The 15,188-nt window shown below is 34.6% G+C and overlaps 1 protein-coding gene across 1 annotated transcript in view; it reads left to right on the top strand.

Annotated features, from left to right (window-relative positions):
- Window positions 1–15,188, top strand: part of SYNE1 (spectrin repeat containing nuclear envelope protein 1) — a 583,464-nt gene that overhangs the window by 246,028 nt on the left and 322,248 nt on the right. The window contains 6 exon segments of the mRNA XM_044001388.1: window positions 2,498–2,658; window positions 5,724–5,874; window positions 9,574–9,801; window positions 10,264–10,362; window positions 11,448–11,635; window positions 12,821–12,944. Of these exon segments, the coding sequence (XP_043857323.1) occupies window positions 2,498–2,658; window positions 5,724–5,874; window positions 9,574–9,801; window positions 10,264–10,362; window positions 11,448–11,635; window positions 12,821–12,944 (951 nt within the window).

The following is a 15,188-nucleotide window of genomic DNA, read 5'->3' as shown; positions in this document are numbered from 1 at the left end:
CTTATCATGAACCACTCACACATAGCACTGAAGTTTCCTAAAAAAGAAAGACAGTCAACTACCAGCTAATAAAAGCAATCTGACAAAATAGAACTTTCTATTACTCTAAAATTTTAGGTATGTTCCATAATTGTGTATAACTGTATACCAACATATGTATACATATCAGTTTGCATCTATGCCTAGGTGAGTTATTTTGTATGTGCTGACATATATCACATGTAAGAGGCTCCACATACAGGTTCAATAGTAAATTGTGCACAAGATTCTTGATATCTCATTTCTAGAGACAATCAAATGGCTCACAAACGTTATTTTTAATGACAAATTATGAAATGTGGCTATAGGTAAAACAAGTTTCCTTCTTGCATTTTATTATTAAAATTCTTTGTCCATAACTTAACATCATTTAAGCAAAATCTAATTTCTCTCAGACCATAAGCCCTCTAGCTTACTGCTGATTTACAAGTTCTGATCTATAACAATTGTTCTATAATTGGTTCTTTTCTCCTATTTTTGATTTGTTTGTTGTTTTAATAGATATTTCATACCAGTTGGCAACCCTTGAATGCTTATGATAACTGGGGTTCTTTCCCTGAAATAACCTTCATTCCTAAGATTTTGTTCAATGGGAATGACTTGTTTTTCTTTTAGTTAATTATCTACTCCCTTAAGATTCTCTAAGCTTACAGCATTTTGTTTATTTTGAATCCTGAAAAAATAAAATTAATGATTGCTCAGGATATATGTTCTTCCTTTACTTAGTTTATAAGTAACAGCAACACACATATATACAACACTGACTATTAAGGTAAAAGAGTTAAATTGCATATGTTGAAAGGATGTCACAAAATCATCTCTCTAATTGAGAATAGGATTGATTTTTACTTGACCCAAATGTAATTCTTGTTAGTGGTAGCTACAAGTGAAGAATTATGGCACACAGTTGGTTGTCTTATTGAAGGTTTTATTGTAGGAGCAAAGCAAAATATTCTGACTCTTCTTCTAGTTCTTCATTAAACCCATTTGTTATGCTACCTCCAAGCAGCTAGTTGTGTCAATGGGCCTGAAATAATGAAGACCCAAGTTCAAATCCAGTCTTAGACACTTACTGGCTGGGTGACCTTGGACAAGTCACTTAACCTCTATTTGCCTCAGTTTCCTCATAATAAAATGGTGATCATAATTGTACTTCTCCCCCAAGGTTGTTGTGAGGATCAACTGAGATAATAATTGTAAAAGCCCTTAACAAAGTACCTGGAACATAAGTGCTATATAAATATTAGCTATTATTATTATTTCATGGTTCTTTAAAAAATTATTGATTGAGAATTGGTTATATAATGTTATTTGAAAAACTATGCTATGCATTCTGCTATTTCTTAGATAACATTGTACCTATCATTTATTGTCATAAATGTTTATTCTACAGAATATGTATGAAATGACATAGACTTTCTAGATTTCTAAAGCTAGCCATTCCATTGAAATTCACGTCAATCTAGCAAACATTTTATTTGCTTCTTCTGAGTAAGATAAAAAATAGATGGAGCTTGTAGTCACAAATGCCCATGAATGAATGAAAAAAGCATTTATCTAGCAGATACTATGTTTCAAGAAATCTTCCAGATCCCTTCCCTTTTTTATTTTCTCCCAATATATTCTGTATATATTTTGTTTGTATATAGTTATATGCATGTTGTTTCCCTCATTAGTCTGGGAGCTCTTTGAGAGCAGGTATCTTTTTTCCTCCATGCTTTATGTCTTTATCTCTTAGCACAATGCCTGGCACATAGTAGGCACTTAATAAATATTTGTTGAATTAGTTTGGGGTTACAAATGAAAAAATGTGATGCTATTACTGCATTCAAGGAGCTCTAATTGAAAGGATAAAAAACATTTTAAAAAAGCTTAGTTTCAATGCAAATAGAAAGATCTCAAGTCCTCATGGTGAAGTGATCAGTATGGTAAGATCTCGGGATCTTTAGGTCAAATGACATTGCCAGAGGCCATTGAAATATGGAGGCAGGGTAGAAGATAAGGTCTGAACCTTAGGAGACAGTGACAAGGCTGGTGGTCCTCTATCTTATCGAAAGGAATAGCTATTGCATCCCATTGCATCCAGGCAATATGAGCAATGCGGGCAAGGGAGGAGAAGGTCACTCCCAGTAATGGTATATATGTGTGAGTATACATGCATATGTATACACATTCAAACAGACATATTTTATTTATGTACATATATACACACAGATATAAACACACATATATATGCATAACTTTATATATACAGATGAAAATAAGTCAAAATAAAAATTATTGTCTTAGAAAATTAAATTTCAATATTTCTAAGGAGAATGCTATAGATTAACTGAAAAATTTCCTTGGGGAATATATAACTAAAATAAAGACAGCATTTTTCTATGGAACATTAACAGTATGAATGAGAAATTTGCAAGATAGATTCTCTCTTAGTAATTCCAATACTTTTTTCCAGGCATTTTCTAAACGTACAGAAGCTATTGCAGTTCAAGCTGAGAGTCTTGTGAAGGAAGCATCAGAGATACAGCTGGGATCAAAGACTAAGCAGACACTTCAGCAACAGGCCATGTCGGTCAAGGAACAAGTCAAAAAATTGGAAGAAACCCTTGAAGAAGAGTATGTGCTTGACAAGTCCTAAACTTTCTTCTCTGAGATAGTTTAATATAATCTTCCCTGTATATTGTGTTTAAAATATTGCTTCAAAGTGTCTGTGTATTACAGCATGTTCTAAGATAGTGACTCATTAAAAGGAAGTATCGCTAAATTTAGAAGCTAAAATTTCAAAAGCAGCAACAAAAAATGGGATACAGTTTTACAGCCTAAAATGATTCTACTCACAAGAAAAAGCCATACCTATTCAATTCTGTGGCCTTTTGTACTTGGACATTTGTGACCAGATCTCAAGATGGTGCCATTCACTGAGGAGAATTTTTACTGGATTAGCCAACTGTTAGCAGATTGTAGAAATGCAGCTGATTTGCAGGCATTATTTAACATTGTAAGACTGTAGTACCACATGTAGACCAGTTGCCACCAGCCAAAAGAAAAAAGTTTACAGTGACTTACCACCATTTACAGTGATACCAAATTGTCATTGGTTCATCTGGGTTTTTTGAAGCCATCTATAAGAAGCCATTGCATTTTTTTGGCTTTTGCTGTTTATTTTTGAGGCAAGAAAGTACAAATGGGCTCTTCTATGATTTCCATATCCCAAGGATTTAGGGCAATGTCTGTGTCTTCCATAAATAGTCTCCACTGTGAAGACCTGGAATTCATGGCTTTGTATTATTGAATCATCATCATGACTTTGCCATGAAATACATTAGGAAAAAAATCTGAGACAAATATGTCAAGAGAATGTTACAATGTCTGTCATACAAATAAAGTCAAGCAGTTTTTCATATTATAGCAAAGAATCACCAAAAGACCTTCTGTAAAATGTTACTAATTTATGGATATGTTACTATTCCCAAGATGAATTTTAAATATGTAAAATGATGTGGCATGGCTTAGTAAATAGAGCTGACTATGAAACCAAGAACACTTGGCTATGTGACCCTGACCCAAGTAACTTAAGCTCACAATGCTCAAGGCAACTCTCTAAGAGATTCTTAATTTTCAGAGATGGTGCTCACTTGCATTGGTGAAGGTGGTTTCTTCCAATCTTAAAATAAAGGCTAAGTCCAGTTGAATGTGAGTAATGAATGCCATGAACTGGTGACATTATTTGTATTTGCACTGCATATTTCAATTGAGTTGGAACCAATTATTCTGTTTTGGAAAATAGTGTATATAATTATAATTTCAAGTAGTGCAAATTTGAATACATTTAACCACTTCTTGGGATTTTTTTTTTTACCAATAAGGCTCTGTCCTAACATCCTAATCCAAATTTTGCATTTCTCTAAAATTTTAATTTGCTAATAGTTTGACTTTCAATAAAAATAATACAATAAAAAACTTTTCATGGACACCACAAATTCTCTATCAAATATAATAGACTGTTTTATTTTATTTAGGCCTGTCCTGATTTAAATAAGGAAAACACAGCATGGTATTTACATATTGTAACAATTGATCAGATTGGTACTGTTTGCCTTCATAAAGGACAAATGCTATAAAAATATATTTGCCAAAGAAATCACTATAATCCATCTCTCACATTCTACTCTTGTATTAATAACTCCCATAAATTCCAGGGAGATGGGTGTGCAGATAGAAGCTACATGGCCATTTATTTCAGTTGCCCATAATAATGCCACAACTTTTATTTCTTGCTATCTTCAAGTGCCTTTGGGAAGCAGGGAAGTCCTTTAATCTTGGTCTAACTTCATCTTTTTCATAGACAGTAAGACACAAATAAAAATACATTTGCTGGGTTACATGAATAGTGTTAATACAAACTAAGAATCCCAATGGAAACATTCACTTCATATCTTTGTAAAAATTGAATCCTAAACTGGCCACAGATGGGAGGTGATTCCTCAGTAACAGTAGCTACAAAAAAGGGGTTTGTGGTCAAATCCACAAGAAGTGTAAAAGTAGTTGGTATTATCACATTAGAGGAAGGAACATTTTCTGTGTGACATCATGCCCTCACTTAGATTTTAAGCTTTCCCATGACACCTAAAAGCATTATTTTGTGAACCAAAGAATAAAGATATCTTTAGAGTGAGCATTCTTTTTTTTGGAGGGGGCGGGGCTGCAATGAGGGTTAAGAGACTTGCCCAGTGTCACACAGCTGGTAAGTGTCAAGTGTCTGAGGCCAGATTTGAATTCGGGTCCTCCTGAATCCAGGGCCAGTGCTTTATCCACTGCGCCACCTAGCTGCCCCTAGAGTGAGCATTCTTAATTTCCTTTAGAACTGAGGGATTGGGGCAGCTAGGTGGCGCAGTGGATAGAGCACTGGCCCTGGAGTGAGGAGGACCCGAGTTCAAATCTGGCCTCAGACACTTGACACTTACTAGCTGTGTGACCCTGGGTAAGTCATTTAACCCCAATTGCCTCACCAAAACAAATAAAAACCTGAGGGATTTTGTGACATGAAAACAAATCATTTAAAAATGCATTGCAAGTGCAGACTTTCTTTCCAATGTTAAGATCAGAGGATCATATAGTTAGTGCTAGAAAGGGCCTTAGACACCATCGAGTCTAATTACTTATTTTATAGATAAGCAAATAGAGGCACAGAGAGGTTAAGAGACTGATTTAGGGTCACAGAGTTAGTGAGTATCTGAGGCAGAATTTGAACTCGGGGTTTTTCTGCCCTGAAGGCCAGAGCACTATCCAATCCACTGTACTCCCTACCAGTATCTCTTCCTTCTTTTTATATAGATTCAAATTCTTTTAGTTATAGCGATGTGTGTATGTGCACTCGCACATGTGTGTGTATGTGTGTTGGGACAGTGCCACTGCTACATCATGTATTATAGTTGGTTAAGTCTTAATATCATGCTTCTATTTGTTTTGCATGTACCTATCATGCAAAATCCCTTAATGGGGAAGATGAAGTCCTGTCACTCCTGTTTATATAGATAAAATGTGACTCTCCTTTAAGTGGCTAAAAAATCAATGTGGCTGCAAATGTCCTCACAAATTTTCACTTCATTATTTAAAGGAAACATTCATGATTATCTTTATTAAAATATTGCATTTTTTTCACTTGATCTGGTTAATTTTAGTATTAAAACCATGGAGATGGTGAAAAACAAGTGGGAACATTTTGGCAATAATTTTGAGGCCCTCTCCGTCTGGATTACTGAAAGAGAAAAAGAGCTGGATGCCTTGGAAACTCCATCTCCTCCCTGGGACATGCAAATCAGCCAAATTAAGGTGATCTGTTCACATTAATTTACAATTCATACATATTTAGCTTTGAAGAAATCTTCCCTTTTTCCCCCCATTTCCCTTCTTGATATTGAGGGCTGATATTTTTGATGTGTGATTGTATTTAATTTGTGTGTTACATTTGTAAAAAAACAAAATAGCAAGCTGGAGGATTTGATGGAGAATGTGCAAAATTTTATAAATTAAGTTTTCTTCTTTTAGTGTTTGGTTTATACATAGAAAATTCACACTGTATGTGATGTCATTAAAAAATTATGGTTGCATAATTCTTTTCTTTGACTTTGAATAAAACCCTTTGGGGTACTCTTGTCTATTCGTTTAGGCAATGCATAGCAAAAACATTCCTCTTTTAAAAACATTCTATTAAAGAATCATTTCAGATATTTTAAAACATGGTAACAGTAGTTACCTGAAACAACCACAAGGAGGAGATCAAACAATTCTATTCTCAGTGTCAAACAGAGTTTCCACTCCCTTCCTTAATGCTAGAGATAGGGCTTATATTCAAATGACCTAACTCTCCAAATCCTTCCCCAGATAGCACTCTGTTATGTTATCAGATATTATTGCATATGAAAAGGTTAAAGTGGGATTATAAATGTTAGTTTATATGACATGTAACAACCTTGATCCCAAAAGAAGAGGAAATAGTCATGCAAACAGTATTATCGAAGGTATCCCCTTTTATATCATCATTTATGCATTTCCAAAATCCAGTTACTCGTTTTTCACAGACTTGCTTGTTTCCTTTATAATGTAAGAGTCCCTTTTCCTTTTATCTGGGGAAATGTAAGTCCTGGTCAAAGAAACACTATGCATTATTATACCTTAGAACAAGAAATAGTTACTTCCATAGAGAGTGGAAGAACTGACCCCCTACCAAGATGAGAGTTGGTTCATCATTGTTAAGCATGCATGATGTGCGAAGCAGTACATATACCTTTTTTCATACAGCCTGTATATGTATTCTGTAGTTTCCTAAGGTAAACTGATTCTACATCCCTTGGACAGATTCTTAAAAGATTTTTAATCCTCAAAGTTGTGAAAAGTATAAGAAAAGCTGCCTTTTATTTCACTAAGTGATGGTCAAAGTATATGGTTGAAGCTAAATAAGACTTTTACATTTTATATCTCAACATTAGGATTTCTTCTTTCCTCTACCCCTTTTTGGAATTTATGTACCACTATTAAATTAAATTTTTTCATAAGTTTACTTTGATATCAGTATCCATTCCATAAGCACTCCTGAATTATGTGTCAATGATGACATCACATTGTAGGAAAAGAAATACTTTCTTAATTTAAAGAAATACATTTTAATTTCTCACTCTACTTTGGAAATATCCAAATAGACTAGCACTATATTTGGTCCATGTATGGCATTTTGCAAAAGTTTATGGAATTACATAAGGCCTTTCTGTGTTTGTTAGGGTCCTACTCTTATCCTTTCTCCGAAAGAAAATTATCTTGTCTTTATTTTGAATATATTTAGTATTTACTTATTTGTCCATATGGTATTTTCTCCATAGGAATTTAAGATATTTGTGGAAAGGGATAGATTCACTTTTGCCTTTTTTGTTCATAGCATCTAATACCTGGTTCATAGTAGAAACTTAATAAATAATTATTGAATGGATGGATGAGTAATCTGTATTTTAATATAGAAAACAAGGTGATTTCTCTTAATGTTGTGTAAGTCAGTGACACTTTTTTTTTTTAACAATATCTTTGATAGCCTGGAATTCAGTATAAATCAGATTAAGATACTAGAATTTTCACCTAGATAACAGATCAGCAAAATTAACTCTAGGAAACTGAGGCACCAGTATTTGTATCGGCATATACACTTTAAACTCATCCCTCATTATAAACATTTAATCCCTTTATTAGTTTTAATTAAATATCCAGTTTTTAAGATATAAACTATGCTATTTGTTCCATGAAGTTTTCATAATATGATTGTGCAATTTTAATTGATAATTATTTTAGCATTCTACATAAAACTATCAAGCTAACTCATCTAAGATAAAGCCTTTAGAAGTACTAAAAATACTTATTTTCTTAAAGGCTCTACTGTGGACATGTATACTTAGCTTAAGAACAGATACATGCTCTATATCATTTCAGAATAAACTAGATATTTTGAAATTTAGGCACATTTTTTTTATATCAGAGGGAGGAGAAATACCAACAACTTTGATCTTAATGATTTGAACATGACATGTCTGTCTAAATTTTTGGTTTTTCTTTGGCCCATTTCTTTAGAGGAGTGGAAATGAATCATCTGAGAATAAAGAGGCATCTGTATTTGCAAGTGAAGCACCATGAATATCATGCAGCCCATAGGTAGTGGCTCAGCAAATTTCATTACTTTGTTTTGTTCTGAGTGTGGCAAGAGGAGTTCCAAACCTGTGATTCCAGCCACGTAGTATAGAAAGTCTCTCCACTTTTGTAGACTGGCTACATATCTGTAACTTTGAGTCTTGGAAAGTTGCCTGGTGCCCTATGAGATTAATTGACTTGCCCATGTTCACAGCTAGCATCCTAACTCCAAGTATCCTAGCGTCCTAACTCCAAGACCAACCCTTCATCCCCTAAACTACTGTGTACTTTTTTCCATAGATATCACACTGTAATTTTCATGTGAAGGATTCATACCACATACTGCAATAAAGCCTGCCTTTATGAAAGCTTTAAAGTTCAGATACATCTTTGGCATTTGGAATAGTATAAATATATGGAACACGCATGTTTGATTTCATGGCCATTTTTCATTTCTCCTCTGAAGAAACCAAATAGATGTCATGCTTAGCTCTCCTGTAGGTAGTGGGGTTGGGAGCTTTCTCTTTCCTCAAATCTATAAATTAAATATCTTGGTTAATTAAAGTGAGCCACGGATCCTATTCATGATCTGAGCTGTATCCCCAAACTTGACACATAGTAGACTCTTTTTTTTTTTTTTTTTTTTTTTTTTTAGGCAATGGGGGTTAAGTGACTTGCCCAGAGTCACACAGCTAGTAAGTGTCAAGTGTCTGAGGCCGGATTTGAACTCAGGTACTCCTGAATCCAGGGCCGGTGCTTTAACCACTGCGCCATCTAGCTGCCCCCGAGGTTTTTTTGTTTTTTGTTTTTTGTTTTTTCATAGTAGACTCTTAATAATTTTTTTTTTAAATTGATTTGGGGGGCAGCTAGGTGGGACAGTGGATAGAACATTGGCCCTGGATTCAGGAGGACCTGAGTTCAAATCTGACCTCAGACACTTGACACTTACTAGCTGTGTGACCCAGGGCAAGTCACTTAACCCTCGTTGCCCCGCAAAAAAAAAAAAAAAAAATTGATTTGACTTGAGATATGTTGTGGAAATTGCATACTAGTTCTTTTTATTCCACTAAGCCCCTCATGATTACTTCACCACATACAGAGAGGCAGGCAGTCCTAATCATCGTACAGTTCACCATCTGTTCATATTTTGCAGATTTTGTGGGAGAGAGAGAGAGAAAAGGAGAAGGAGGAGGAGGAAGAGGGAAAAGGAAACAAATAGGTTATAATTATAGCAGTTCCCAAATATATTACAACGACTGTTCAAGAAAATTTTGGCACTTTTCTCAGTATGCTATAAAAAATTGCCTTAGGAGAAAAGCAAAGCTAACTGGGACTGTATTGTCATTTTATTTCAAACCTTAGGTTATTCTTGAGAGAATAGAAAATAATCAAAGTGACATTCCAAGACTAGAGGAGGAAACTCAATCTTTTTCTCAGTTTATCACTACTGGAGAATCTGCTCGAATTAAAGCCAAATTGACACAAATAAGGAGACGTTGGGAAGAGCTCAGGGAATATGCCCAGTGTCTGGAAGCCACACTCCTGGAAAATGAATCTCTGCAGCAAAAGTTTGAAGAAAACCTCAAAAAGGTATATAATTATCAAAACTGACTCATCTTATTTATCTTATATATTTTACAGAGGATGAAGTTTTTCATTGCAAATATATTCCTAACTTCCTGTAATATTCCAGTTGCTGGACCACCTAAAAATAAATATTGAATTAATCCAATTTGCATCTTGCTATAAATTACATTAGTAAGTTTAAAGTAATTTAAAAGGTTACTTTGGGGACAACATATAAATATCATTTTATACTGTGTTTAATTTAGCTCTGAGTGTGAATCTTTCAAATCATGCAACAGTGAAGATGCTGTTGATTTTATTTTAGATTTTTCAGTTTTCAGAATTTGTCATCAAATTATAAAATATTTGTATAGCAACAAATGAGCATGCCATTCACTATTTAATAGCTGGACTAGTTTGGGTGGATTTTTTTGCCTTGATACGGTTATTTTAGTCATTATACTTGCATCTTCATTAATGTTTTAGGTCCAACAATCTGTGTCTGAATTTGAAGATAAATTGAATGAACCAGTTAAAGTATGTTCTTCAGCTACAGAGACATACAAAACTCTCCAAGAACATATGGTAAGAAAAATGTTTTATATTTTTTGTTTGATTATCAACTTAGAAATCTGAAATACAACATGGCTGCACTTTTTATTTGTACTTAGATGTTTTTCTTTCTTTCTTTCTTTTAATTTTTTTTCTTTTCTTTTCTTTTCTTTATTTATTGGGGGGCAGGGGGTGAGGCAATTGGGGTTAAGTGACTTGCCCAGGGTCACACAGCTAGTAAGTGTCAAGTGTCTGAGGCTGGATTTGAACTCAAGTCTGCCTGAATCCAGGGCTGGTGCTCTATCCACTGTGCCACTTAGTTGCCCCTAATTATTTCTTGAAGGAAAAGAGTCAAGGTTATCTATTAGTTTATATTTGAAATTGTATTACAGGGGCAGCTAGATGGCTCAGTGGATAGAGCACCAGCCCTGGAGTCAGGAGTACCTGAGTTCAAATCCGGCCTCAGACACTTAATACTTACTAGCTGTGTGATCCTGGGCAACTCACTTAACCCCAATTGCCTCACTAAAAAAAAAAAAAAAAAGAAATTGTATTACAAAGTAAAAAAAATTATGGTTTGAAAATTTGAACAATATTACACTTTGGAAATATAAATGTTTAAACATTTCACAAGAGATTGCTATATTAAAGAAGCAATTTATGATCAGAGATATGCGGTAAGTGAGAGTGAGAAGTTAGGATGACACTGAGGTTGTTGTGAATCTAATACTGAAGTTGTGAATTTTTAGTTTTATAACTGGGAAAAATCACTTCACATGTCTGGGCTTCAGTTTCATCATCTCTAAGCGAAGATGCTTGGACTATACAATGTTTATTGTCATGTCAAGTTCTAAGAGATTAACTCAGAGATGACCCCCCCCACCCTGCTTTTTAAGGGAGAAGGCACAGTAATGTCCACTTATTATTATGCCTATAATATCTAAAATTATATTGATAAGTAGAGTAACTTTTTTTCACCCCCATAGGCTGCATTTGAGTTATTGAGGTGATAGTTCTGGTAATGCTATCTTTAAAAAAAAATACTTTGGATATTTCTTAGCTTTTTATTTTTTTTTAAACATGATTCTTCCTTTATATTCCTTTTCCATGATTGTCAGGATCTCTGCCAGGCTTTGGAAACAATGAGCACCACAGTTAACTCTTTGTCCATGAGTGCCCACAAGGTTATTAACAAAGATTCATCTGTTCATGAAGCCATGACCCTCCAGAAAAGATATGAGAAGATGATTGGTACCACTAAGGAACAACAAGTGATGCTAGAGAATCTATTGGCCCATTGGCAGAGGTGAGTCCATTGCTCTAAGACCAGATGGCATGGCTCTTCATCACCTGGTAAGAAATGGAAGCATAGACTACACATTTTCTTTGGAATACTTATTTAATATCAAAAGACATTTCTGGCTATGAATAGACAATTTCCAAAAGAAGAAATATAAATTATTAACAACCACTTGAAAAAAATCCTTCAAATGAAAATTGAAGTAACTTTAATTCATACCCATCAAATGTGTAAAATATCTAAAAGCAATGAAACTCAATGCTGGTAGAGGAATGGGTGCAGTTATTCATTTCTAGTTATTTCATTGCAAATTTCTAGAACCTTTTTTGAAAAATATTCTGACTGTACAGTAAAAATTACAGACCACCAAAAATTATCAAAAAATCATGTGATTTGATTCAATTTTTGCATTATTGGGGAAATGTGCCTTTTCAAGATTTTTCCCAGCAGCATGACATGTAATCACAAAAATTTGGAACTAGTCTAAATGTTTAAAAATGGGAGAATGGTTAAAGAACCTGTTGTAAATTAATGCAGTATAATATAATGGAGTATAAAAATGCAAATAACACTAAGAATAAGAAATACAAAAAAATCTGGAAAGATAATTTTGAACAATGCAAAGAAAAAAATAAAATCCGAAGAATTAACTATACACCAACCATACTATTATTCGTCCTTCATTTTTGAAGAGGACCAGTGACATCAGGGGGGGTGATGACTTGCATGACTCTGCCTCACTTCAATTCACGTACAAATTCACCAACCCTATTAGATAAAAAGTGAATGAAAATCAATGGACAGTATATTCTAGAGGACTTGGAGTAATTGATTAATTATATGTGTGTGTATATATTATATTATATATACACATATGTATGTATGTATGTATATACAATGTAAATATAAATAGTTACTAAGCAAGTTTGATTGTATTTATGTTTAATATTAGATTTTTCCTAGTATTAAACAAGACCTTTAATTTAGGTGCTTCACAGTTTTGAAGTGATTCTGATAGAGAAAATTTGAAAGGACAGAATCCTTCAGCTGTAAAATCTGAAATAGCCTGGCATGCTTTTATCTGTGGGTTAAAATGATTTTTTCTCAGTCTCAACTCTACAAACTTCAAAAAAGATAATTCTTCTACTGCGATGAGTTTACAATCATTTTCCCTAACTCTGCTTTCTTTAGGTTAGAAAAAGAGCTATCCACCTTTCTGACTTGGTTGGAGCGGTGTGAAGCAGGAGCCAGTTCCCCAGAGAGTGACATTTCTGCAGACAGAGCCAAATTGGAGAGTGAACTTCAGTTAGTACAGGCAAGTGTCAGCACATAATATGAATAGGGAAAAAGATATACATTGGAATATTGAAAGGAATGGCTCAGTGTGTAGCTTGCCAACATACTTGGGGTATTCAAGTTGCCTTGGAAAAAAAAGACATTAACTCCTTGATGGAGGTTGATGCATGTGATCTACCAGGAAGAACTTATGATGTAGAATAATGATATTTCTACATAAATAATTATCATTTATAAGAAATACTGAGAGATGGTAACCTATATGTCAGGAAGATGTCTTCATTGTTGATAGATTTAGGTGGAGATTTAGGAAACATGGATGTTCTGGATAGTTATATCTGTACAAATAGGGAAGTAAATCAGTGCAGTTGAGTAATGAAGATGGTAGGAGAGCAAGCAGATAGGGCCATTGAGTCAGAAAAGTGTAAGGGAATATATGGACTTTTTATTTTCTTATTGCTAATGTTGTAAAAGGACAAAATATTATTATTTATTACTGCTGGCATACAATTATGAAGAGCAAGTAAGAGGAGACTAGTTAAGAAGCAACTTGCTTAACAATATCTAGTGGTATGTGTGTTTGTGTTCTTGTGGCAGGCTGGGAATTCTCCCTTCTAGAAGGAAAAATCATCAAGGTATATACCCAAGCTGTTTGGAAGTATGGGTGCAATAACTACCTATGGAGTAGTGTATCTGAGATTTGTGTATCTGAGTTTTGTAGCTATCTGAGTTCAAACTATTCTTGAAATGGTGCTACAGGCAACAGTGGTGATTTCTGGAATTTAAGTGACTTTAAATAGTCATTCTGCCTTTGGCCAAACAGCCTGATAAAGCTATTTACTCATTATTCAACACTTATTTAAAATGCATTGATAGGGGGTAGCTTGGTGACACAATGGATAAAGCACTGGCCCTGGATTCAGGAGGACCTGAGTTCAATTCTGGCCTCAGACACTTGACACTTACTAGCTGTGTGACCTTGAGCAAGTCACTTAACCCTCATTGCCCCACAAAAAAAAAAACAAAAACAAACCCCAAATGAAAAAAAAGCAAACAAACAAAGAAAAACATTGATAGGTGCTGAGGATGGTTTAAAAAAAAAAAGAAAAACATAGTCCTTGTCATTAGAGACAATGTGCTTACACTCTGGAAAAGAGTAAGACACAATCATAGATAAATGGGATACAAGATATTACATGGTAAATATATTCTTCCTCATTGGCAAAAGATACATCTCATTGGTAGCCCCTTACACTAATGAAATCACACATGTGGTACCAAAAAAGTACCATAATAGCTCTCAAAGTATTATATACTCACAAAAATGTACAATAATTCTCTGAAATGCATCCCCCCCCACACACACACACACACTAGATGGTATGCTCCACATGAACAGGGGGAGTGTACCATTTCAACCTTATTTCCTGTCTCCTCTCATTACCAACCCACCCATCCCCACAAACTTAGCATGTAACAGAGCACCAAGGTGCAAAGAGAAGGCCCTCACTGACTTAGGGGCTCAGAAAAGTCTTCATGGCATTTGCTTTAAGATTTAAAAGATGGATGAGAATTTAGCAGCCAAAGAAAATGGTATGATATTCTAAGCTCAAAAAGTAATATTAGCCAAAACACTGATCCAGAAAAGTGTAAGGCAGTTTAAAGGAGAATAGATGATTCTCATTTTTCTAGAGTTCAGAATACTTGATAGGGTAGTTATAAGGTAAGAACTTGAAAGATAGTCTGGCACCATATTGAGGAAATTAGAACTGCTACTGCTAAAGGAATTCTCTGGAGGATGTGACATGAAAAGGGATCAAGGCCACAAGTAATGGGATTAGATTTATTGAGAAAAGAAACTTCTAGCTCTGTGACAGGAGGGATGGACAGAGTGGATAATGGTGCTTCATTCTTAGAAACAAAAGAGGGAATGAGGGAAAGGGGTTCACAGGGAAGAAAATTGGAAGGGAAAAAAAAGTTATATTTTATGCCTATCCCTCCCTCAACTTCATGTGATCGTTAATAAAAATTTAGAAGATATGACCTCTTCGATCTAATATCCCAATAGTTCCCCCTTTGTTGGGTCTTTAGGAAAAATTCATCTTTGACATTAGATGCTAGAATATTTCTCCCCTGGTCTCACAGATTGCTCAAAAACTTGATTTCCTCAGAATTTCTTCACTGGTACGTGATACCTACTATGTGCAAGAGGCTCTTCAAGGCACCTGAAATAAAGAGAAAATGAAAGAGTTTCTGCTTTCAT

This window comes from Dromiciops gliroides, chromosome 4 (assembly GCF_019393635.1).
Source record: "Dromiciops gliroides isolate mDroGli1 chromosome 4, mDroGli1.pri, whole genome shotgun sequence".
Lineage (NCBI taxonomy): Eukaryota > Metazoa > Chordata > Mammalia > Microbiotheria > Microbiotheriidae > Dromiciops > Dromiciops gliroides.
The sequence above is the reverse complement of the archived record's forward strand: the minus strand, read 5'-3'. Positions and strand labels throughout refer to the sequence as shown.